Genomic DNA, 26,804 nt, shown 5'->3' on the forward strand with positions numbered 1-26,804 from the left:
GGGAGTTGGCTATCTATCTTGGTAATTATGAGCAAGAAAGAAATTGAATGAGTTAGGAGGTGAAGTCTGCAACAGTAATGATAATGGAAGGACAGTAAGTAGGGCTCTCTAATCCTTTCATGGGTTATGAGTACCTTAACGTGGAACATTATTTATGGTGTGCGTATGTCTAAAAGGGTCTAATGCTCTCGTGGATTATGATGTACCTTATACAATTGTTATGATTATATATGAGTGCGAATCCCAAATTGGACCCCCTTTAGTCGTCACGTAATTGAGACTAATTTATTTCTTAACATGCAATACTCACTGTTCCATTTTATGCGTTAAAATTTTAACTTACACTACTATTAACTGATACTTATTTCTTTTATAATCGTGTCATGTCAGCATATGCCGTACAACAACGATGATTGAAGGGGCAGCCGGTGTCTCAATCCTAGCAAAGTTTATTGAACAAGGTTAATAAAAGAAGGGAAATCGCCGGACAAAATCATTGCATCCTAGTGTTTAGAAGTGAATCGATCCTCATACTGTCGCATATACCATGACAAACACTAAAGAGATGTCCTCATAAAATTACCGAACAATTATTTGATAAAATTACTACAATATTATCACTGTTTAGTGATGAATCGATCTTGATACTGACACATATTTAATATGTCATCTCATCTCTTTGGCACTTCAAGTCAACTTTGTAATTGGAAATCAAAGATTTTGCATGATTTGATGGCCGTCTAAACATATCTACATGCATCAATCAAAGTGGGGGGAAGTTTGTACAAATCCAACCCATCACTCTTCCCTTCACAATTCAAATCATGACCAAGTCAACGGAAGCCATGGGCTAATTTAAGAGCATGGCGTGGCTCTTCACTAGGGGGTTATAAATTTGCTCTGAGATCTCAATCATGACATCCTCTGTAAATGTATTATGGTCTCTTGACTGTCTTCCCGCCCCCCTCACTTATCCCTTCTGGCCCGTTTTCAACCTAATTTTCACATTTTTTTTTTGTTTTTCTATTTAAGGCAAAATTAGATTTAAATTATTTTTAAGTTGGGTTGGGGGGGTAATAAATGAATATCAGAGCTCAAGAGATATGGATGACTCGTATAGAGATACATATACATCATCATCATCGTCCATCATCATCATCATCTACATGCTAATAGATGCCATCATGATGCAAAAGCTAGAGAAGAGAAACACGCAGAAGGAAGAGATCATTGCAATTTCCTCCTCCATCCAAACGTAACTTCTTCTTTTTTTACCTAATACAAAAAAGTTTCTTGATTTTAAAACTTTGGTTTGATCTCATCAACTTAAACCGTGAGATAAAATGATCTAGTCCAAACTTATATGAAATTAGATAACAAGAAAATCGATCAAAATGTTTACCTTTATCTTACTCTTTTAAATCGCTTGGTTTGCAACAAGCCGTTCAATTGCTCTACCTCTAGTTCGTCCACACGAACGATTACTCACCAAGGAATTCCTCCACATGAGCCTAGGAACTCCCGTCTACGGTCACCAAGACAATACGGAGCTTCACGGACAAGAGGAGGGAGTTAGGGCAGTCAAGAAGCAAGGAACGGGGCGAGGGTTGGCCTTGGTTGGCCACGGCTTGCCTCAGCTCGTGGTGGTCGACAGCGGCCTAGGGTTTGCACTAGGACCGGCCGGCTCTCTCTCTCGCTCGACGGCTTGCTCGATTGATCTTCAATCAACTTGTTATGCATGATGATTATATCTATATATAGAGTCTTAACATAATCCTAATGACTAAATAATAATTAATCTTCATTAATTTTCTAAGAGGAAATTACTATCTTATGATTTTACCGGATTCTCAAATGTATCATATGTTTTAGAAATTACCCAAAATAGCCTATGGTTTACATTTGGTTTCAAATTTATCCCGATGTTAATTCTTCTATTAACATGTAACAACCATGCTGACATAACACGTTTAAAGATTAACGGCACATATGTGAAACGTTAGTGGGGTCATACTTGCCACCCTGAAAATTTTTTCGAGATAGATTTGAAAATAAAAATAAAAACTATGAGATAATGATTGAGAATTCAGTGAAACCATATGATATATGGTGTAATAACCTTTAATAATAATTTGATATGAAAATAGTGAGAGCACATCGCAGAATATGATAGGAAGGAAAATTATTACTTATACAAAGATGAGAAAAAAAAGGGAAAGGAAAATCATTTTTTTACGGTACTTATCTTTCATTTCCTATGACAAATACAAAAAGAAAGGAAAGTTCTTTCATCTCAAATGCAAAGCCCATCTTACTTTTTTTTTCTTACTTATTTATTTATTTTTGTAATTTTACCAAATATGAATAGTAAAATGAATGAAAATATATAGATATAATTCAGTTCACCGTTTTTTCTTTTTGCCATAATTCCCTTCACCATCTTTTTTTGGTGAATATTTTATTAATAGCAAACCTAATTTACATTGCATAATCGACAAGAGCATCAACGGACACAAACACTAGACTGTCGACCATGAGGTCAGCCACTCGACTACCAACAAAGAAAATGACCGCACCAACATAGATGGTTGAATGATCATCCCTCATTAACAAAAGAAGATAACAAACCACACATCTGATATGACATAATCTCTAGGACAATCCAGTACTAACCAATTGAGAATTAATCTGACTAGAAGTTTCTTAATACAGTCACGAGGCGAAACAACGAGACGAACACTTAAGTGGCGTCGAGAAATGTTTATAAGTCGTCAACGTGGAATGTCCGACTAGCCAAGGAGTTTTCTCCTTTAAAACTTCACATTCACCGCCATCTTTTGATTTTTTTTTGTTATAAATAATTAATAACTATTTATTACTGAATTTAAATAAATGAGTTATTACGCCATATATCCTATGGTTTCACCGAATTCTCAATCACTATCCCATAGTTTTTTTTTTCAAATCTATCCCGAAAAAATTTTCAGCGTGGCAAATATTGCCCCACTAATGCGCCACGTAGGTGCCGTTAATCTTCAAACGTGGCATGTCAGCACGGCCGTTACATGTTGACCGAAGAATTAACGCCGAGATAGATTTAGAACCAAATGTAAACCATGGGCTATTTTGGATGCTTTTTAAAATATATGATAGATTTGAGAATTTGGTGAAACTATAGGATATATGGCGTAATTTCCTCATTTTCTAATCACCATTAAGTCCTCGTAGTTTAAGTTATCTAATAATTTACCTCACAAGCCATACAAATAAAAGAACATGATATCCTTGACAATAGACTCCACTTATATATATTCTATTTTAGGAAAATTTTCAAATAAGGACACTCTCGTATTTCCTCATGAGGAACTCACCCATGAATCGGTATCGACTTCGGGATGTGCCAACACCCCTGCAACCATATTGCAAGTTGTATCTAATAATCTATTTCCAATTAACTATCTTAATTAGAATCAATTCGACCTTGGCTTTCACATGTCCTATTGTATGTAACTTAATAGGTTCATCACTGAGAGGCAATGGGATTATAACATCAGCTCTTTGACATTATCGGAAACCATTTCCGGAACTAAAAGCACAATTCTCAAAATGTCATTCTGCTCTCAAAGATCATGAATGACACCTAGCAGTATATCATGACAATCCCAACAGTGACGAATATACAATTAATACACTTTGATGACTCAATGACTATACATCATATGCATGCATGTCCCTTTACTGTAGAATCCCGATCTAGCCAAAGTCATTGTGAATGTCAAACTCTATAGCCGATCATGTGAATTATTTTGTTTCCATTCTTAGATCGATATTACTTAAAACAGAAAATCTTTCTTGTCTAAACTTATCTGCCTTGGCCCATGACTACTTGATTGAGAATTGAAAGCATAGCTATAGGATCGTTTCCCTACTTACTCAGGGTAGTAAATCCCATCTTGATCGGTCACTTGTCTCTATATATAACTAATTAGGACCACACATGTCAAATACTCATGCAGAGCACAAGCATATAAATAGTAGCAAATTTTAATCACTTATATATGAGGTAGTTGTGTCCTCTCATGTCTAAAGATTACATACAATAGTACCGTCTAGATAATATTCATTGATAACAGTAAAGATACCATATGAACAACATCTGCACGTCACGTTTGATCCACTTATCACATAAATAGCCACGTGTCTGCCTGACAATCATTGTCAGATAGTATGAGACTCACTACTCTATCTTCATTAGCATCTTTATACTAATCATAGATATAGACATAGGAGACGATTTATCTGGAGAGATAATGTCTAGTTAAGTCTCCTATGATTGTGAACAGTTTAAAGATATTCATACCGACATGCTCCGTCACTCATATTCTTAACTTTTTAAAAATTAAACATTCATAAAATATCTTATAAACTTTATTATAATAAATTCAGATAATATATGAATAATAGAGTAAACTTTATTGCCATAAAATGAATTATCCGAATATTTAAACTGATTATATGACATATCACTAACGATACGTATGGTAACGTATCGTGTCCGAAGAACGGTCATTGGGGTCCCGTGAAGTTCTTTTTGTCTAATATATAATTCTATATGGCTAAAATTATATATCCGTAGTTATAGCGTGGTTTAAAGGAGATATCGAACGTTTGCTGACCCGAAGGACGGGAATGATCCGAATCTGAAAAAACCAAACATGTGATTAAATATTCTTTCCATGGATTCGGGTTTAAATTGCCCCCATCATAATGTATCTCGTGACCTCATCATCCAAAGGGAAATTTAATGATCAACGTCGGTCGACCTTTCTGAGGTCATTTCAATCATTTCCCATGATTACAACCCCCTTCCATGCATGTATAATGATGCTATTTTTATTTATTTCTTTTTCCACCCTCACCATTTCTTGTTGTTGTTATTATATATATATATATATATGTATTTTTTTTTATCTCTCTCTCTCTCTCTCTCTCTCTTTTTCCTTTCCTTTTGCGGGTTAAGTGCATTGAGCCCTCCACGTGAGCCCATAGGCTTTATTATTTCAACTCTTTTTAGAGTTCGTGATTTCGTGGGGACCACAACCATCAAAAAGGCCCTCCCATGGGCCCATTGTTCACATTTACATGGAGTTTGGGCCCAACTCAAATTCCTATTTATTAGTTCTTCTTTTTCGTTAACATCTCCAAAAGAAATATAAATTCTCTTTTCCCCTCCCAGAGGAGCATATATTGCATCGGGATAGCACTAATCGCTTATCCGGAATCCTTGAGGTTCGAAGTTTTCATTAGATTCATATGTCTCCTCCTTTCAAGTATAGAAAAATCGATATTTCCCTTGTTTAGTTGTTACGATCATTTAAACCAAAATTATACATATTGTAATTCAATAACAATGTGCGAGACTGGCTATCGTGTATTCGACAAAATTAACTTCTCACCATCATATTACATTGAATGTGCAAATTCCACATATAAAAAAGGTGCTAATGCTTCATTGTCCAAGGAGAATTATTCAGTGATATATATTTCCTAATTTTATATATGTGGGAAAAGCAGGTTATGGTCATGATAGCGGGAGGGCGCACGAGTGGTCTTGCAAAATCATATAAAGAGACAATGCACGCCTGTCTTGAAGCCTATAGGCCACAAAAATTTGTTGATTTGGTCCCCCAAGAAGTTTGCCCCTTTGAGCTAAACTCGAACCTAGGAAGTAGCAAAGTAGCATTTGCCCATGTCCCTTTTATACGAGATGGCCATGATATATAAAGTATAATTTAGCTTTTTATATATATATATATATATATATATTTTAGTGTGAGCTGCTTGATATTCGAAAATCTAATGAATTCTGACTAATCAAAGTCTAAATTGGATAGGCCCATTAAGGGGATAAGGTCCTCCAAAATCAAATTTCTTCATTCACATATAATTAAATTAACCATTCAGAATCATTTGGAACCAACCCATTCTTGGTAGATTATGACTTCATATGTACTAGGGCAAAATGCAAGCGCGATGCGGTGGGACTAGAACTTTTTTTTTTTTTATCATGATCATAATCGTAAGTTATGCAATACTCAATATAAACAATAACATCAATATATAGTAGTAGAATGAACTATTAATTTTCAGACTTCTTACAAGGTAAATATAGTAGTAGAATGAACTATTATAACGAGAAGTAAAAGTTAATGTATTTTTATGCTTACTCCAAATTCTACATTTATAATATATACAAACTCATTTTTTTTATGTCATTTAATTGCTTTGATTAATGATATTAATTAGGATATTGAAAAATGGAAAATAATTTACCTTATATCTTACAAAAAGAAAGTCATTATGATAGGTTATGACTTATTAAATTGACAAAAAAGTGTTATACAAACCATGTGAAATATAATATAGGGGTATTATCCCAAAAAAATCATAAAGTTTGTAAGAATTATTTGTTATACTAATTTTTCGCGATTTGGCTTGTATATTCACATAGTTTTATGTCGTTACTCCGTCTAACAATTCGTCATTTGATCTGTCAAAAGCGCTAATGTGGACAATAATGGTGCGTGTGTGGCAAACAAAAACTTACTTGGCTTTCAACCCAAACACCGCCCGGATGTATACACCATTTTGCCCTCATTTCTCAGTCGTTTGCAAGCATAAGCCCACGGGCGAGATCGACATTTCATATGACAATATGAAATCTGAGAATAAAAATCCCAATTTGACCTTAATTAGGGCTGGAATATCAGAAGGAAGGATTACGACAGAGAGAATTGCTCCCTCTATTATGGTGCTTTGTTGTCCTTTCAGGCCTCCCTCTATTTCGCTTAACCTGTAACAATATAATATCAATTAAAACCCAAAAATCAAATAAGTACCTAAAAGATAAATGAGAGTTCACTGTACCACTTCACTTGCAGAAGTTGAAGTTGACTCTTTTCCCTTGTTTGGGCACTTCCTTTTATTATGGTCACACTGCCCATATATGTTGCACCTCACTGTACCACCTTTCCTTGAATGAACATTTGGATTTTTGTCTTTCTCAGATTTATCCTCGTTCCTAGCCTTTTTTTGCCTTCCTTTCTTCAATATCTTTGGTGGCAATATTGGTTCTGCATTCACCTTTAGCCACATTCTTTGCCCATTTAATGGTTCAATTGATCCTTCATATGCCAGTAAGTAAGTGCTTTTCTTCAAATAACTGTCCACATAATCTTGAGGTTCTTTCCCAAGTAATAGAGGTTGGACGCTGCATGGGGGCAGGGGATCCCAGCAAGCTGTCACATCCTGCACCCATAGGTCTTAGTCTCGACATCCACAACAAACTTGTTCATGCCATGCACCACTTGGAACCTGTCAAAACAACACAAAAAGAAAGGAAAATTTTGTCGAGCATGGGTTGTCCAGATGCTAAAAGTAATTAAAGGAATTCATACAAGATTAAGAAAGTAATCACAAACCTGCGTTGTCCAGCATGCGTTGGTTTGCATAACCTGCTTGTGAACTTGTTCTCTTCCAACTTCTTCCTAATCCTTGGGCATAGATTATCAATGGAAGCAAGCATTTTCTCTCTCCTCTGCAATACTTTGCACGTAGAGTCCTTATCCCCTCCAACATTTCAATTAAAGGCTTTGTCCTTGCCTTTGATATGTATCCGTTGAAACACTTGGACATGTTGTTATCTACAACCTCGCATGATGGCACAACATTTATGTAGAGACTGCAAAACTTCTCAACACCCACATTTGTGAAATCTTGAGCAGCTGCTAGTGAGATTGCCCTCATCTCATCCAAGCAGTCCCTAAAGTCTGCCTCTGTGATACTCTTGACAGCCCTCCAAAATAGACTCTTCATTGCATACCCATTATGCTTCTTCTTCTAGTTGGTATAGATGTGTCTACTACAGTTACGATGCTCAACTCGAGGTATCGTAGCTTTCACAGCATTCTCAATTCCCTACAAGAAGAAAATAACATGAAAGAGTTAACAAACCACGATATACATAACCACATATATCAGTTAGTATGTAACAACTGTAAATAACATATAAGTAACATTCTCATTACCTTTTGTTGGTCACTTATGATTGTAACCCCAAACCCTTCTGTAATTCCTAATTCTGCAGCCAACCTTTTAAGAAACCAAGTCCAAGAATCCTGATTTTTTCCCTCTACTATAGCCCATGCGATAGGGAACATCTGATTGTTCCCATCACAACGAATGGCACTCAAGAGCTGCCCACCCATATGTGTCTTCAGGAAACACCCATCAAGACTAATTACAGGTTTACAATCACGTTGAAACACATTCTCAGCTCTTTAAACCCACGTAGAACCTCTTAAAAATAGCTTCTACGTTTGGACTTGTCTCAACTAAAAGATCAAAGCAACTATTCTTGTCCACCCCATTTAACTCTTCCCTGTATGATGGAATCATGTTGTAGTGCTAACCTTGAGTACCTATAATCATTCGCCTTGCAAGTCTCCTAACTTTAAGTGTTTCTGCTAACCTTGATGGCAAACTGGTGATCAAGATTTGTCAGCATCTCCATAACACCCCAATCTGTATTTTCACTAAATTTCTCCAAGTAGTGCTTAGCAAGCCACTTATATGAGGCTTGTCTGTGCCTAGAAGCTCTAGCACATGTGTGCTCATTATAGTATAGGTCAACTGCAAAAGCATCCCTTTTTTGAGTCCAACTAGCACCAATCTTCTAATTACATCCAAAACCACATAAGGCCACACACCTGTCACCACCAGTCCTCCTCCATCTAATATTATACCCAGCAACAATGGCAAAATCTTGTACTGCATGTTTAAATATGGGATTCAGACCATGGGTTTGATGAACCTGTTCTATAAGGGTTATATGTTTTTCTCCTATCTCTCCTATGCCTCCCTTCCCCTTCATCCTCTTCTTCATTGTTAGGTGTGAGGACATCATCATTTGAGTAATCAATGTCCCTTTCATGTCCACTTGAAGCCCTAACACCACTATCAGAAGTTGCACCCTGCCCCACTTGTTGAACCCCCTCATTATGCTGCCCTTGCAACTATTATTACTCTTTCACTCTTCTTCTTCTTCTGCTGCTCTTTCTTAATTTTTTTCTACTCCTTGTAAGTTTGCTCGTTATCCTTGGCAATGAAGAAATAATCGTCGTCAACAATATCACTATTCACATCAGAGTTATCTGAATCCCTATCTTCATCAGTTTCTGGCTCATAATCAAAGTCCTCTTTAGAGACATCAAAGTTATATGAATCCTTGCCACTAATGTGCTGCTCATCCTCCACACCAGCGCTACGATCATCCTGCACTACATTGGCATCATCATCTTCCACATTCTCTCTAACCTTTTTGGCTTCTACGTAAACATCTACTATTCCATGTTTAACCCCATGGTCAGCCATCCTTAGTGTCTTAATATATGAATTCATCTTTAAGCCCAGAAGCAAGACTACGCTTTGGTTCTCTATACCACATTCTCTCTGGTTTATCAGATCCTAAATCACTCAGTATGGACTCCATTTCATCCTAAGACATTTTATCAAAATTTTCCTTTGTGCACGTTACGCGGTCCCCTACATATCTTGTTACAAGATGAAACATCATCTTCCCTCCATGATATAACCTCTGATTAATACTGAAGACATCCTACAATAATTAAGAATATGATAAGTTATTAATCAGCTAATGGAGCAATTAGTTAGTAAAATAATGAAACATCATGGCCAAACCAAAGCTTTTGTCACCTATTATCAGTACAACCAATCCCACACCAGTAAAAAAATAATAGTAAAACCAAAGCTTTTTTCTCCTCTTATTAGTACAAGCAACCTCACACTAGTAAAAAATCATAGCAAAACAAGCTTTTGTCTCCTTTGCAGTAAACTCGCTCTCTCAGTACATCAACCCGAAAAATAAAAAATCAATCTATGGTTGGGCAAGGGAATCAAATCTTCAACTGTTGTGCTTTGAAGCAGCACGGGGGACTACTATTATCGTCCTTTCCCTCAGGACAGGGGAATCAAACCTTCACTTTCCAGCCCGAAACCACTTCACCTACTGGTCAACACAAACCCTTTCACTTTCAATGACAGTAACCCTCGAAATCGCACCTCCAATAAGCCCCAATCGAATGCAAGAGCCCAGGAATTGCCCCAATTGAATGCAAACGAACCTCAATAGTACAACAGAGGGAGCAACTCTCTCTGCCGTAATCCTTCCTTAGCGATATTCCAGCCCTAATTGAGGTCACATTGGGGTTCTTTTTCTTAGATTTCTGCCAAAAATGAAATGCCGATCTCGCCTCTAGGCTTATGCTTATAAACGAGTGAGAAAGGAGGGCAAAATGGTAAATTCATCCAGGCGGTGTTTAGGCTAAAAGCCACGTAAGCTTCCGTTTGACACACATGCACCATTACTGTCCATGTCAACGCTTTTGATGGACCAAATGATGAATTGGTAAACGGAGTAACAATAGAAAACTATGTGAATTTACAGGTCAAATCACGAAAAATTGGTAGGACAAATAATTATTACAAACTTTGTGATTTTTTTGGATAGTTACCCTATCATATATTAAAAAAAGCCTGAACGTCAATGAGAAAAGCAAAAAAAAAGTATTTTGTAATTTTATTAATTTATTAATTTTTTTTAAAGACACATTCTTTTTTTCGACGTGTACCCCAATAAGAATGATGCACTTTCACTCCTCTAGAATAATGACTTGATAAATAAAATTCATCGCCAATTTAAAACGATATATGTTATTTTAAAATTCTTTCACAAACTTTTTCTTGGAAGGATTTAGAATCGTAAGGGAATAAATTAGAAATGTGTAACCAAGGTAGCTTGGTTCCGATGATTTCGGCACTTGTTTATTGTAAGCAATGCGAACTCGAGCCTTATGTGGGGAGAAAATTTATGAAAAATGTGAATATTTTACCACTTAGTAGGCCAACTCAACTTGAGCTAGATTAATCGGCATTGGACTTTCAAATATCATGATACAAACTTGAAAAAAATGATAGAAAATGTGAATAAACAAATAATTTTATTTATTGAGTCAAATTTGAGTACTGTGCATGGAAAAAATTCACGATTTAAGAAGTTTTATCACTTAGTGGACCGACCCGATTCGAGTCGAACATGATTCGTCATAACTGATTGGACTTCCGGATATAAGATATATGATAAAAACCTAAAATAAATATAGAAAATGTAAACAAATAAAAATAATAATATTTTAATGATAAAAAAATTAGAATATTGTTGAGAGTTTGGGAAAGATCACTACTCTCCCTCTTATTGCTATGGACCAATTTTTATTGTTTACTGTGATATAATTGTTTACTGTAATGTTGACTATAATATGCATGGCTTGATCTGATGAGTCGAATACATATCAGACTTATTTTTGCGGAAATAAGGCCATTAATTCTTATGTGTAGATATATGATCTTTATCCCAACCCCACCAATATCTGTACAAATCAGATATGTGTTTCTAACAGTAGCCAATTTTTAATGTTTACAGATTGGGTTTGATGAGAGACTAGTAAGCCACACAGAATCGGCTACGACCGACTCATCGTTATCATTCCTATGCCACGTCCACTGTGCATGGGTCTCGTTCACAACCTCGAACTGACCATACCCGAAGCTTGCCTCCCTGAAGATGGAAATATTTTCCGCCGGATCCCTGTACCTATCAGTTGGACGGAGAGATCATGTGTTCAGTTCAAATATATCACCACACAAGAATATCATAATTAAATGCAATGTACTTCGACTTGAGAAAGTATTCTGTGTATACTTTGTCGCAAGGCCTTCACGATTGCCACCATCACCGATTGTGATATGCACCGGGCCACAGTCATCGGCTTTTCCATCATAAACTCGAGTCTGCAAGAGTATCGATGCCAGCCATTAATTATCATTTGGTTTCAAACCTTCTTGAATAATACTTGCCATGATATATATTGTTGAGAGATGATATGGGGAGAAATGAGAGAGCTTACGAAACGCTCATATGCGTGCACATGCCCGGCGAAGACAATGTCTACACGGGCCTGATACAGCAGATCTTCCATGGCGGCTTTCATGTCCACCGACTCCTTCTCACCTTGATGAGCGGTGTTAGTGTTGTACCACGGAGCATGTATCAGCACCACAACCCATGGAGTCCTTGCCCTATCCACCTTTCCCAAATCCTCTTGTAGCCACCGGTATTGGTCCGAGTCTGGCCCGAAATCTGTGTACGAACCTAACATGATAACATGGACTCCGGCTACATCGAATGAGTAGTAGAGGTTGCTGGTGGACCCACTCTCCTCGAATGGCATGCGCCACCTAGCATTGTAGGATGTGAAGGACTTGGAGTGGACAACCGGGATCTTCTCGATCTCATGGTTACCCTGGGTCACCATCCAGGGCCGCTGGCTTGCCAGTGGCTCGACCAGTCTCCCAAAAGAGTCCCACAAAGGCTGGTAAAAGTCCGCGTAGGACAGGTCCCCCGGCAGTAGCAACATGTCGTAGTCCGACCGCGATATGTGCTGGAGGGTCGACTTCGTCCAATCAGTCTGTCCAAAGTCACCTACAATAATTATTGAGCCATAATTATCAAAAGTGTGCTAAGTCAAGCTTGTTGGAATCAAGAAAGATGCCATGCGCGTAAGACATGATAGTTAGTCGTAAGTATATATAAGACGACATACCAATTACTGCAAATTTGATGGGGAATTGGGCGGGAGGCGTTTTCAAGTTGAACTCCCGCGATGGATCAGAACTGCACCGGTAGTAGTAGACCGTATCGGGCTTCAACGGACCGATGACCGCCTCGTGAATTTGGCCCGACTTATAGAGCACATACTTATAAGATGAAGTAGTCCCCGTAACTGAACTATCATACACGCCAGCTGACGTACCATATTCGACGGTTGCTCGGGCCTCATCTTTTGTAATCCATGACACCCTCATTTTGTCTACCCCGACAACAGATATGTGCACCTGAAACATATTAAAGACTAGCAAGTTTAAGGATATGACGGGGAAGTGACTTCTTGTCAAACCCAATAGCCACAGCAGTCAAACTTATGGGCCTTAATGGGTCCATAACACACATTATTATTATATTTTATTACGAATTATTCTTAATCAAACAGTATTAATCCTGCCAATTTTTTAAACACACGTTTTCTTTGCCCTTTTGATTTAGACATATGTATAAGAAAAATAAGAATTTACACATTAAATTGAGACCTTATACGTCTACATCATCAGTCTTAACTTTCTTTTCATTTTAAGATAATGAGATTTCATCAACCTTTTAATTAAGATTACCCATTATTTTCTTCCTTTTTTTCCCCCCTTCTTTTTTATTAATATATGAGAAGGCAAAATGCGGTGGCTCCAACAAATCTTTACCTCTATAACCATGAAAGGTTTACCTTATAGAGCCGTGGAATATTAGGAATCAATGCTTTTTTTTTTTCTGTTTCGTAGCGTTACACTGCTACCAACATGTATATGCATGTATAGCAATTAAAATATTAGGTGTATGTAGACATGTCAAAATTATTCAATATTATCCTTTACATTTTTTGGGTAAATTAAATTTTAAAATTTTAAAATGTTCCAAATATTTGCCAAAATTTTCTCTAAAAAAATGATAAGGAAAAAAAAAAGTCAAGAAAAGAGGCTTCTCATGATCCTGAATTCTGATGATCAGTCCTCCCTTCCCTTCTCACTCACTACAGGACGCACGGCATTGCATCATTCCCCGTAACAACAAATGACCTCTGGCTGGACCATTAATATTATGAGAAACGTACAAAGCTCAGCTGACTTGCTATGATATCACTGATAAGCTCTTCAATTCCACCGTACAGATATAGTCGAAAGCAAAATTGCTTCGACCATGCGGTGGATCCACTCTATATATATATATATATATATATATATATATATATATATATATATAAGGGCGTATCCGACTACGTAATCATTAATGACATCATCACTTTACCATGAATCGGTTGACCTAACACCTCACTACTGAATAGGAGATTTGTGCATATTCTACACCTAAAATGCCTAATGGAAAAGAGAAAGGACCCACTATGCCAGTGGACAGGACACTGCTATCATTTTAGTAAACACTGGTCAGTAAGAAGCAAAAACCGAGTTCACATGTCCTTGTTTTGGCCATCCAAAAGGGGCCCCACCCCGTTCCCATCTACCCCTGGTCCGCACAAGTTGCGATTCCTAGGCCTAAATTTGATCTCTTTTACGATATACTTCTGGTGTACGATATCCGCGCCGTCCTGGCTGACCATCGTATCGCCATATTGAGACGGGAGCGACTCAATGGCACTGACAGAGCTGTTACGGTTTCGAGATACCGTAGAGGACCCCTTACACACACCATCGACATGCACACGTTTCATTATCCCTTCAACTTCTAAGCCCCAAAGGCAATGCCAATAATGGGCCACGGCCAGTTGAAATCGCTTGGCCAACCATTTGCATGCACCAAACGCAATAATAGCCGTTTCCTTCCACGGCAGACACGAAATTCATATCCCCGCTAATTCTAACCACCCGAAAGGAGAGCCGGGACGAATAAGGATCCGAATGGATCCATCACAATTATGTTACATTGTGTTAAGCGTTTCGTTCGTCTAATCCTGTTTAGCGTGAAATTTTGAAAGCAATTGTCTGAAGATTATATGTAATTGAAAACGTGCGTAATAATCATACCTGTTCTGGAGAATTGTCGTTTGATAAGCGGCGGACAAAGATCGTGCGGCGTGCTTTTGGCCGGTTGTAGGAATGACCGCTCCCAAACATTGTAGCAACGGTCATGGCCAGTATTGCCAAAGCCAGAAGCCGGCAGTGGCCGCCAGAGGGGGCCATGGACATACCGGCCGCAGTTGGAGGGCTTGAGACAGAGATAGACAGAGAGAGAGAGAGAGAGAGAGAGAGAGAGAGTTGCTGGAGAAGAAGATGAAGGAAATGGAGGGGGGCTAAGAGGTAGAAATTAATTACGAGAGACGCATGTGAACTAATTGAATCTCTACAAGATATTGGCTTCTTGTGAATGGATGCACACATATATATTCCAAAAATGACCATTGGGATCGTCAACATGTATAACCTTCCATGTGGGATTATTTGGACAAGTGGCACACCACTGATTTGACCTGTGGCTGCGGATATTCTCCTGGCATATATGTATATAGCATATATATAATATATAGTGTGTAATAATGAAAAAGTTAATTTAAAATTTTTCCAAATGGACAAGGAAATTGATGTTTTCGTGACTGCTTTCTTTAAAAGGACTGGCTGGATTATTTTCTAAATTTTAGCATGCGGTTTGGGTTTGTGAGGCAACCTTCACGTCAAGTTCTTTCTGGACATTTCTCATGTACGTGTGATGTTTCATTTCGTCCACGATTTCTCGGAGTCTTTAATTCTTATATGTCTCTTCTAAGTCTATTATTCTATGTGCATGCCTTTTGGACATAATTCATGACTATAATATAGAATAGATATTATCTTATCAAAAACCCAAATAATATAGCTAAATATTTTCCATATATTGCAATTTCTTGGAGTCTTAATTTACTTTCCTTACCTAAAAGTTTAGGAAAATCTGAGATCACCATAATAAAGAACCCAGATGAATTTGTAATGCCCATAGACTTAGAGAGCCTAATATTATGGAAAGATTTATTTCCCATTGTAATTTATGTACATATCCTAATTTACCATATTTAGGAGTCACTAGTTTAGTCATAGATATTACTTTCCCTTTATTGTTTGGACCTGGATGTATACATATCTATCGAATTAATGAGAACGAAGTATCGTCTTCCGCTCCAATTCTATTCTTGATATGGTATCAGAGCGGTGGTCTTGAGGCCAGCCTTCTCATCATCATTGCCGGTCAGAATAGCCGAGCTTCACTCGCCAGTGTTGCTTGTTGAGCGTCATTCTTCATCTTTCAGAGTTGTCCTGCGTATTCCTTTTATCTTCCACGGTCTTCTTTTTCCTAAGCCATCATCATGACGAAATCAACAGATCACAGTAATTCGAGTGGAGGCATACCACTCGTTTATGTCTTCACTCCCTCTAACGGTCCCGACACACAACTTATTTCCTGCAAACTCAATGGCAGGAATTACAACACTTGGTCTCAAGCAATGCAAACGGCGCTTCAAGCTAAGAACAAACTCAGTTTTATCCAAGGCAAGGTGATATAACCAACAGAAGGAGAATCTTACCGTGAGCAGTGGGTGACTTGTAATTCGATGCTTCTCTCATGGATTTTTAATCACCTGGACGAAGAGTTGCAGAATTCTGTAGCAGGGGCGATGAGAGCAAAAGACCCTTTGGGATGACCTTAAAGAACGATTTTCCCAAGGTAATGAAGCGAAAATCCATCAGCTTAAGACTGATATTTGTTTGCTCAAAGAAGAGAAAATATTAGTTTCAGAATATTATTCGAAATTAAAGAGCCTTTGGGATGAATTGGATTTATACCTCGATTTACCGGTCTGTACATGTGATGCTAGAGTTCGACTCACGGCCCACAAGGAGAAGGAGAAAATGCATCAATTTCTCATTGGGCTCAATCCCAAATTCTCAACCATTCGTTCGCAAATTTTGAGCATGGAGCACTGTCAAATGCGAACAGAGCTCATTCAATTGCTGCTCATTATGAAGCGCGGCGTCTGATTACACACGACAGGGAAGCAACGTCTGAAACACTAGGTTTTACGGCCAAAATCAACCATGATTTCGGTGGGGGTTCCAACTCTAATTTCAGCAATTTCAGCATAGGAGTAAACAAAACTCTAGCTCGCCCTTTCTGAGATTGCTGTGGTCGAAATGGTCATCATCGGGCCACTTGCTATTAGCTGCATGGATATCCAAGTTCCGACCAAAGAAATTCGAAAGGATCCTCCGTTGGAAGCTCTTGGCCGGGCGGGAGGAACTCGTCATCTTCTTCCTCGACTCTGCAGAATCGACGGGGAGGAGGTGGGGTCGGGTTTTCTCATTCAAGAGGCCCGGGTAACTCTTACTCGGGTGGCCCATCTAAGTAGCGCCTGTCCCAACTGAACCGTGGGCAATGGAGGCCCGGTCAGTCAGCCTAACAGTTCTTTCATCAAAGCCCAACAAACTACACCGCGGCCTAGGCCCATACTGATCAGCCAGCAGACCTTAGTAAACTGGCCCATCTCTCTGAGGCCCAACTACAGCAGCGCATGTCGATGATTCCTCGTGATGATGATGAGGTTAATCGACTAATTGGTGAGACTTTTGAGCCTATTACTTCGAACCTTGATTGTATTATTGATTCGGGAGCTTCACGACATATAACCGGTAGCCTGGATAATCTTTTTGATATTACTCTCGTTAATAATGGTCCAATTATTCATGTTCCAAATGGAACAATGAAAACTACTTTTATAGGAAAAGTCTCTTTTGGAGTCAATATGGTCCTCCATAATGTTCTTTATGTGCCGAATTTCAATTGTAACTTATTGTCTGTGACTCAATTATTTCGGGAACTTAATTGTAGTATACAATACATTTATGGTTTATGCTTGATTTAGGACCACACCTCGGAGAGTACGATTGGAGTGGGTGAACTTCACGGGGGGGTTTGGCTTCTACGACGAGTATCCTCATCTTTTCAGAGATTATGGGCAATGAGAGCATATGATGAAGATATTTGGCACAAGCGGTTGTGACACCCTTCTTTCCGTATTCGGTTTGAGAACAATTCTATTTTTGTGCATCGTTCAGCTAATAATTCGCACTGTGACATATGTTGCCGGGAAAAACAAACTCGCTCAAATTTTCCCATTAGTTCAAATAAAGCCTCATTTCCTTTTCAATTGGTTCATTGTGACACTTGGGGACCCTATAAAATCTCATCTATTTCTTGTGCTCAGTAATTTTTTGTCAATTGTAGATGACTATAGCCAGGCTGTATGGGTTTATCTTTTACGAAATAAGTCGGAGGCACAAGATTTCCTGATTGGTTTTTGCAAGTTGGTCAGGAATCAATTTGATCGAACAGTGAAAACGGTGAGAAGTGACATGAGACGGAATTCATGAGTTCGGTTGTCCCAGATTATTTCTCTGACAACGGCATCATTCATCAAACTTCGTGCAATGATACTCCTTAACAAAATGGACGGGTTTAGCGCAAACATCGTCACATTCTCAACGTAGCCCGGGCCCTGATGTTCCAAGCTTTGCTTCCAATAGATTTTTGGGGAGAATGTGTTTCCACCGCAGCACATCTCATTAATCTTACACCTTTGAGCATCTTGTCGGGCAAGACACCATTTGAACTCATTTTTTGTAAGAAGCCGAATTATAGACATATTCGTATTTTCGGATGTCTTTGCTATGCACATCATAACCCACGTCTCAAGGAAAAATTTGGGAGACGCTGTGTTTTTATTGGGTACCCATTTGGAAAGAAGGGTTTGAAAGTTTTTGATTTGGAGAATCGAGAATTTTTTATTTCTTGGGATGTTAAATTTAGTGAGGCAGATTTTCCTTTTGGCAGTCCGACTGCATTTGGTTCGGATAATTCGGGAATCCGTTTTTTAGACACTTCAGACCCAATTGGAGTCCATCAATTCATTTGTGAACAGTTCGGCCCATCATCTGCCCAACCCATTTGCGTCCAGGACAGCCCAGCCCATTCTCGCTGAGCCTGATATAGCTGAGTCCAGTAGCGACACTAGGCCTCATTTGGCCCAACTTCACTCCACTGAGCCCGCAGCGCCTGTCAATTTGCCTGGCCTGATTTCTCCTGCCGACCCGGTATCTTCCTATACCGATCCGATTGCTGAAACTAACCCTTCAGCAGACACTATAGCTCGTTCCAAGGCTCCACGGAATATTCGCAAACCAATTTGGCTTAATGATTTTGTCTCCTACACTGCTCGTTACTTAGATTCTCCTTCCCCCCATCATATCACCCGCTCCATCGCACTCTCCAGGTACGTCTCATCACCTCGAGCATTATCTTAATTATTCGGATATTGATGCCACCCAATTGTTGTTCCTTGCTGCAATTGACTCCGACATAGAGCCAATGACTTATTCTCAGGCTGCAAAGGATACCCAATGGCGTCTTGCCATGGCAGACGAAATTCGCGCTCTTGAGGATAAGGCACCCAGACTATTCAATCACTACCTCCCGGGAAGAAACCTATCGGATGCAAATGGGTTTTTAAGATTAAAAGACGGGCTGATGGCACTGTGGAACGTTACAAAGCTCGGCTCGTGGCCAAGGGTTTCACTCAAGTTGAAGGCGTCGATTTTCACGAGACATTTGCGCCAGTAGCAAAATTGGTCACGGTACACTGCTTATTAACCATTGATATTGCTAAAGAATAGGAGATGCACCAGCTTGATGTCAATAATGCCTTTTTTCATGGGGAATTGAATGAGGTTTACATGTCCCTTCCTCCTAGTTTTTGTTCCAGTGATTCTAATCGGGTATGCCATTTGCGGAAGTCTTTATATGGCCTTCGTCAAGCCTCTCGCAACTGGTATTCTAAGTTTGCCACTGCTCTTTTTCAATATGGTTTTCAACAATTCGGAGCTGATCATTCTCTATTCACCTTCTCCCGTGGTGACACGTTTCTTGCAGTTCTGGTTTATGATGATGATATGATTCTGTCTCATGTACTCGTTTTAAGAATTATCTCCACTAGTGCTTTCACATTAAGGATCTTGGTCCTTTGTCCTATTTCTTGGGGATAGAGATTATTCGCAACAGTTCTGGTCTATTTCTCAATCAGCGAAAGTACACTATTGATATTTTTACTGAGGCCGGTATGCTAGGTTCTCAACCTGCTTATTTCCCTATGGAGCAATAGCACCAGTTGTCTAACAACAGTGGCGATCCTATTTTTGATCCTGGCCAATACCGCCGTCTGATTGGTCGCCTCCTGTATCTCACAATCACTAGGCCGAAGCTCAGCTACCATGTTCATATTCTATCACAGTTCTTACAAGATCCTCGCTAGGGGCATTGGGACGCCGCTCTGCGAGTGCTCCGATATCTCAAGCAATCCCCTGAACAAGAAATTTTTATCCGACCAACCTCTCTGTCTTTAACAGCTTACTGTGATGCGGATTGGGCTAGTTGTCCAATGACTCGACAGTCTTTGACTAGATATTTAGTCTTTTTAGGCGGGAATCCCATCTCTTGGAAGACCAAAAAGCAAACAACAGTCTCCAAGTTTTCCGCCAAATCCGAATATCGGGCTATGGCAGCAGCTGTCAGTGAGCTCTTATGGCTCCATTCTCTTCTCAGCTCTCTTGGTGTTTATCATGCAGGTCCAATGCATATTTTTTGTGATAATCAAGCAGCTCTCCATATCGTCTCTAATCCGGTTTTCTATGAGCGCATCAAGCACATTGAAATAGATTGCCGTTTCGTTCCGCAACATCTGCGCTCTGGAGCTGTAGCAACATCCCACGTGTCTACGCACTTTCAACTGGCAGACATATTTACTAAGGTACTTGGGCATAATCAGTTTTCTTTTTTTCTCAGCAAGTTGAGAATTCAGAATCCTCATTCTCCAACTTGAGGGAGAGTGTTATGGAAAGATTTATTTTCCATTGTAATTTATGTACATATCCTAATTTACCATATTTAGGAGTCACTAGTTTAGCCATAGATATTACTTTCTCTTTATTGTTTGGACCTGAATGTATACATATCTATCGAATTAATGAGAACGGACTATCGTCTTCTGCTCCAATTCTATTCTTGATACCTAATTATTGCAGGAAAGTAAATCCCTGGGGAAATGCCCCTCTCAATTCGTCGGACATATGCGCTTTTCCCCTCCACCAAAAACCATCTCATCAGGAATCATTTAATAATATACATACATATTATATATATATATATATTAAATGCATATTGTAATTTAATGGATGATTAAACGCTCTTTTTTCGGCTAATAGTTGGTCTAGACGCATTGTTGTTACCACGACATTGACATTATATACATACATTTGAACCCGACTCTATGTGCTTCACTGTTGAGAGCTCGTGGCTTGTTTGATCGAGACTAGGAGGCAGACATGCGGTGTACATATCGGGAAGGCAATTTATGTGTGAATTAACTTGCTCGGCGATCTATTGATTCTCCTCTTATTGTTAATCTTCTTGATATTTCCTCTTTATTTAGGGGATATTGCGGTTGTTTTTACTCCTTGAATCTATTCTATTTAATTGATTAATTTAATATCGGTCCCTAGTTCACGTAAAAAAAATATTACACGACATTTTTGGACCATGTTCATCTATTTTCATCATGATTGTATGACATTTCTTTTTTCCATCCCGTTATAATCGATCTACGAGCTAATAAACATTTACAACCTTTTTTTTTTCTCCCGTAGAAACCAAAGAAAAAGGTTAGATTTGGTCCTTTGGAGCAATCAAAGATCTTATGCAAGCATACCTAAACCAGAGTCAATTGCATCCATCAAATTGATATGATATGACCTTACAGGTAGGAAATACGTCGTGTATATAGTATTGAGAAGCTAAATTTGGATTAATAGTCTGGATGGATAAGTGCATTTGGAACGGATCATAGCCGGGGTTACGCTGAACACTAGCTAAGATAAACAGTTGCACCTAATTCCCCATTACTGTCATACAATTGGTTCTATATCCAATAATTTCTGTTGAACCATAAAATACAACGAATGGTATACCACCAAACATTAGCTAGCCCAAAATATTAATCAGTCAGTCAAAAGTTTACGTACAAGGTAATTGCAGCTGATGATCGATCGAGATTCCTCAGAGACGACGGAGTGTTCATCGATCACGCCTCGGCACTTTGAGATGATCTCAAACACTCAAAAGGATAATAGTCAAGCCTTTTTATTAATTCGTTGCGGGTACGTACGAGAAGTGGTGTTATTTTACTTAGAAACAATTGCCAACTTAGTATGAACAAAAGGGCATATTCTTTGGATTTCAAATTACAGGGAGGATGCTTCATGATTGAGCTAGCTGTTCTTTCAGGTGTTCTAATTGATTGCACACTATTACACCAATGAACCAATCATTTGTCGTTGACTTATCAAATTTTTTGGGTACGTAAGAACACGAAGACCTTAGTTAATTGGTTTGAGGCAAATTCTTTCACGAATGTCGACTTGCGGATGCCGCGTAGTGCATTCAATGGATATCAACACTTAAATATGAATAAAGTCTGCTTGCTGCCAAATCAGTTCGCGACATTGCATCAGGTTAAACGAGTTATTAATTTAATCCGAAAAAATATGCTCGTGTGTCTCCTCTATACAAAATCTAATGAAATTGGTGCGTTCTCTGAGGAGCAGATTCCAAGGATATTCCCAGATTACTCGATCGCATGATTGAGCTCGCTTGAGGTAGAGAAGCAAAGGGTTTGACCTGCCTCACATGTGGCTGACAACTTTGTTAACTATTCGAATTTCAGGAATCTCTGAAACCAAAAGTCCCCGAAAAGTTAGGAACCACCCACGTAGATTTAGTTCTCGTCTGCTAAGACAACAACAGAGACGAGTTACCCGTGGTCCCAATTCAGGAATATTTTCCATATCTTTTCTTGGCTGCATGCTCCTAGCTTGAGGCAGAATTCGATCGGCCAGTGGAAACAAAGATTCGAGAGTTTTATGTTGATTCTACACGATGAAGGTAGACAACTAGATTAGTTCGAGAGTTTTATGGTTAATTTTAGTTCTATCTATCGTGTTACATAAGACAGTCCTCATTCACAAACTACACTTATTCTCAACAAATTATGACCAAATGATAATAATAACGTTTTAGCGATAACTGGCGAGATTTTTAGCGAGCAGTAGATCGGCCTGGCTAGCTTCACTCATCGTTTAGTAATATTAGCAACTAACTATTTTATGTAACATTTATTATAACTTGCGCGGGAGTGTACATTATTATGATTACATATGTTCATATGATGGATACTATTTAGTAATTACTGTTGGCCCAACCCGAAGCCGAAGCCATGGACAAGCCGAGCCAATTATAAGTTGTTAGCCAAGCCGTGAAAGCAACAAGGATGACTAACAGAAGCTCACAGAAATTCTCCGTGGCCTTGGATGGACAATTGCAAAAGCATATCCTGAAATATGCATATTCTTCTTTGGTATGAACTTCCTTTACGCCATTGCCTTCTTCTCCTCTCATCTTTCGGCTGTTCTTTTAAAAACTTTATCCTCAACCTTTCTCCTCTACTTCTTCTTTATATATATATATATATGATCACAAATGCTATCTCGCACGTCTAATATTAGAGTCCGATTAGCGAAGGAGATTATACTATGGATTCCGCATGGAAGGCTCGTGGCTTTTTTCTTTTCTTTGTCTCGGTTGTCCTCCTCACCTTCCACTCCGCAGTCGCCTCTCAGAATGAATATTCTCGACACCCTGCTCGCCCAATTATCATCTCCCCCCATGACCGATCTGATTCTGAACCTCAGCAGGTTGATTTTCCATATACACCCTGATATCTTTATGGAATAAATTGTGGTGACGATCATATGTATATTGGTAGCATTATCATCTTATTGTGAATTACTTTCTCCAGTCTCGGCATTGTTATCATGCTACGATTCGATTCATCGTCCTTATTGTCAACCCTGATGGCCATCAATTATGTTCAATGTCGATACTTTTGGACATTCAAGCATTCTCAATTCAATATGCTACTTTGAGGTTAATATATTATATTATGCTTGCTTACACAACTGAACGATATATGTGCATACACTAATTGCCCTTTTATAGGTGCACATCTCCATGGCGGGGAGAGATTACATGAGGGTTTCATGGATTACAGACGATAAGAAGGGGCGCTCGGTGGTGGAGTATGGGACAGCCTCGGGGGAGTACAATGCAGTGGCGACCGGAGAGCACACTTTCTACAAATACTTCCTCTACAGCTCTGGGAAGATCCATCACGTCAAGATCGGGCCGCTGGAGCCAGGAACAACATATTACTACCTGTGCGGTGGCTCCGGCCCCGAATTTAGCTTCAAGACACCGCCTCCTACCTTTCCCATTGAATTTGCAGTAGTTGGTGAGTAGTGCTTTTCATTAAATTTTCCATTTTCTGCCTATGTCCTTTGTCTTTAATTTAGACTTTCTGGTGGATACATAGTAAAGTTAAGTCAGTTAATGCTTTGAAGCAAATGCACCGGCTAAAGTGGAAGAGTGCACTCTAATCGCTTTCAGTTCTTCCTTTTAAATAATTCTGATGATGAGTACTGGTATTTCTGTAAGTATTTTTCGATCGTAAGGGATAAAATATAAAGCGGAATAAAGAGGTACATAAAGTTTCGTGGCGAGATCTCTTGATTTTGAAGCGGTGTTATATCATTAGACTACACTACAATAAGACCTCTTCGTTGGTATTTTAGTAACTAGTATTCAATAAAAATAAAGCACTTAACTCTCTTCCCCCAACCCCCCCACCCCCACCCCCCCCCCCCCCCCCCCCCCCCCCCCCCCCCCCCCCCCTATAGACTGGGTATTATAAGCACATCACATCAATATATATCATGGAGTTGAAAAATCTCGAAGATGACTATATATACATAGTAAACTATCGATATTTCCAATTACTATTGTTCAATTGGGACATATGGAACTTGGTCGAATTCTTTTTTTTTTTAAATATTGTTAAGTATAATTTTGTCACCCTAGAGCAGAAGAATTTTCTGATCTCTTTTCTGCTATATAGCTAGGAAGAGGAACGGGACATAAATCAGAAAGAAATTCATTATTAAGCATTTTTATGGATATTCTTGGATTGATATTTTCGCATTTCACGACATACACAGGGGACTTAGGGCAGACCGAGTGGACCAAGTCGACCCTGGAGCACGTTGGCAGCCGGAACTACGACGTCTTCCTGCTGCCGGGGGACCTCTCCTACGCGGACAGCCAGCAGCCACTTTGGGACTCCTTTGGCCGCCTGGTGGAGCTGTACGCTAGCCAGCGGCCATGGATGGTCACGGAGGGAAACCTCTCCTCTACCCTCACGGCTTCAAGGCCTACAACTCACGGTGGCTCATGCCCTATGAGGAGAGTGGCTCCCCATCGAACCTCTACTACTCCTTCGATGTTGCTGGGGTGCATATTGTTATGCTTGGCTCATATACAGAGTTCGAGCCTGGGTCGGCCCAGTACCGATGGCTTGAAGCAGACCTTGCCAGGGTGGACCGGGGGACCACACCGTGGCTGGTGGTGCTCCTCCATGCACCGTGGTACAATACGAACATGGCCCACCAAGGGGAAGGGGACAGCATGCGGGAGGCAATGGAGGAGTTGCTGTTCAAGGCCAGGGTCGATCTGGTCTTCGCCGGCCATGTCCATGCATACGAGAGATTCGTAAGTTTTTGCAATAGATTTTCGTTACTGCGTATTATCTTTTATTTATAATTTTCTACTTTCATAAATGTTTTACAAAGAAAAAAAAAATCTAATATTCGGGCCCGGGAAGGATCTATCCCTAATATATATATGATGAATATTGAGGGACCTGCCTTCTTTCTAAACAATAGGATGTTTCATCCAGTGGTGATGAAACCTCATCAATTATCGCGTACACTCGAGGAATATGATAAAAAATCTCACCCGAGTCCGTGATTGTCATGGTTTTGATGATTGGCATTTATCCAGACGAGGATTTACGACAACAACGCGAATGCGTGTGGACCGGTTTACGTGACAGTCGGAGATGGAGGCAACAGAGAAGGGCTTGCACTCTCGTGAGAATTGCTTGAATCACTAGACAATATTCTTTTTCAAATTTCATTAAAAGAAATGCCCATATTTTATCATACACGTACAGGTTCAAGAATCCTTCATCCCGGTTGTCATTGTTCCGGGAGCCGAGCTTTGGCCATGGCCGGCTGAGAATATTCAATTCTACACATGCACACTGGTCATGGCACCGCAACAACGAGACCAACTCAGTCGTGGCAGACGAGGTCTGGCTGGAGAGCCTGGTCTCGTCTAGACAGTGCATGGGAGACTTGGATTCATATCAAGACTCACAATCCTTTTCACTTAACAAGGATGAGCTCTGATCAAAAGTTAGTATGAAAATAATTGTGTATATATATTTTGAAAGGTCCACCACTAGATCTATTTCTGTGGACAGAGAAATACACATGCGCACTGCTTATATAATCAGGCAAAAGGCCCCGTCTGAAGAACACTGAGGCAAATGATTTCAGCTATTTATTTATGAATCTCCATCATCATCTATTAAAAAGAAAGAAAAAGTAAAAGTGAACTACTGGCGTGGAGTAGATTGGTGATTTAGTTTAAATGGTTTGGTGCTCGTTCCTCTTAATTAAGATCTAAAGTTTGAGTTATTTGAATTAAGAAAATTCATGTTGGGATAGATTTACTCCTTAAATGGTCAATCCAACTCAAAGTAGATTTATTGTGACCTGTTGAGCTTCTGGATACTGGGATGGACATCTAGAAAAAAAAAAAAAGGTGGGCTACTTCAATTTCGGACATCGATCTTAGCCATAGGCGCCATTTCAGCCCGAGAGCACATCTTCTTCGGGGCCTACATTAAGTGAAGTAAAGCCCACAATAGACCGGATCGACATGAAGTAGGCCGAAACTATTTTACCTTCTTAGCAAGCACGATAATTCTCGAGGTTGTTTCCCTAATTTGTTACAC

At 39.3% G+C, this 26,804-nt stretch overlaps 2 protein-coding genes across 2 annotated transcripts; one reads left to right on the top strand and one right to left on the bottom strand.

Annotated features, from left to right (window-relative positions):
• Positions 1–11,237: 11,237 nt before the first annotated feature.
• Positions 11,238–15,089, bottom strand: LOC116207118 (probable purple acid phosphatase 20). The gene is made up of 5 exons (XM_031539979.1): positions 14,785–15,089; positions 12,741–13,032; positions 12,045–12,619; positions 11,840–11,928; positions 11,238–11,731 (listed from the first exon to the last, which is right to left on the bottom strand). Exons 1-5 carry the CDS (start codon positions 14,944–14,946, stop codon positions 11,548–11,550), a joined length of 1,302 nt encoding a protein of 433 aa, XP_031395839.1. The 5' UTR covers positions 14,947–15,089; the 3' UTR covers positions 11,238–11,547.
• An 8,160-nt stretch (positions 15,090–23,249) lies between these two features.
• Positions 23,250–26,296, top strand: LOC116208166 (purple acid phosphatase 22-like). Its single transcript, XM_031541434.1, is given in 6 exon segments — positions 23,250–23,583; positions 23,888–24,179; positions 24,943–25,143; positions 25,146–25,492; positions 25,784–25,872; positions 25,956–26,296. Coding segments are annotated over 6 exon segments (1,329 nt in total). The 5' UTR covers positions 23,250–23,421; the 3' UTR covers positions 26,194–26,296.
• The last annotated feature ends 508 nt before the right edge of the window (positions 26,297–26,804 follow it).

The sequence above is a fragment of the Punica granatum genome, chromosome 5 (assembly GCF_007655135.1).
Source record: "Punica granatum isolate Tunisia-2019 chromosome 5, ASM765513v2, whole genome shotgun sequence".
In the NCBI taxonomy this organism is placed as follows: domain Eukaryota; kingdom Viridiplantae; phylum Streptophyta; class Magnoliopsida; order Myrtales; family Lythraceae; genus Punica; species Punica granatum.

Bases quoted from the DNA above. Each gene is read 5' to 3' on its own strand.
- LOC116207118 (XM_031539979.1), bottom strand. From the start codon at position 14,946: ATGTCCATGGCCCCCTCTGGCGGCCACTGCCGGCTTCTGGCTTTGGCA. The intron at 12,620-12,740 runs GTATGTCGTCTT...TAATTATTGTAG, and splicing joins CATCAAATTTGCAGTAATTG to GTGACTTTGGACAGACTGAT. The intron at 11,732-11,839 runs GTATACACAGAA...TCCAACTGATAG, and splicing joins CGTGAAGGCCTTGCGACAAA to GTACAGGGATCCGGCGGAAA.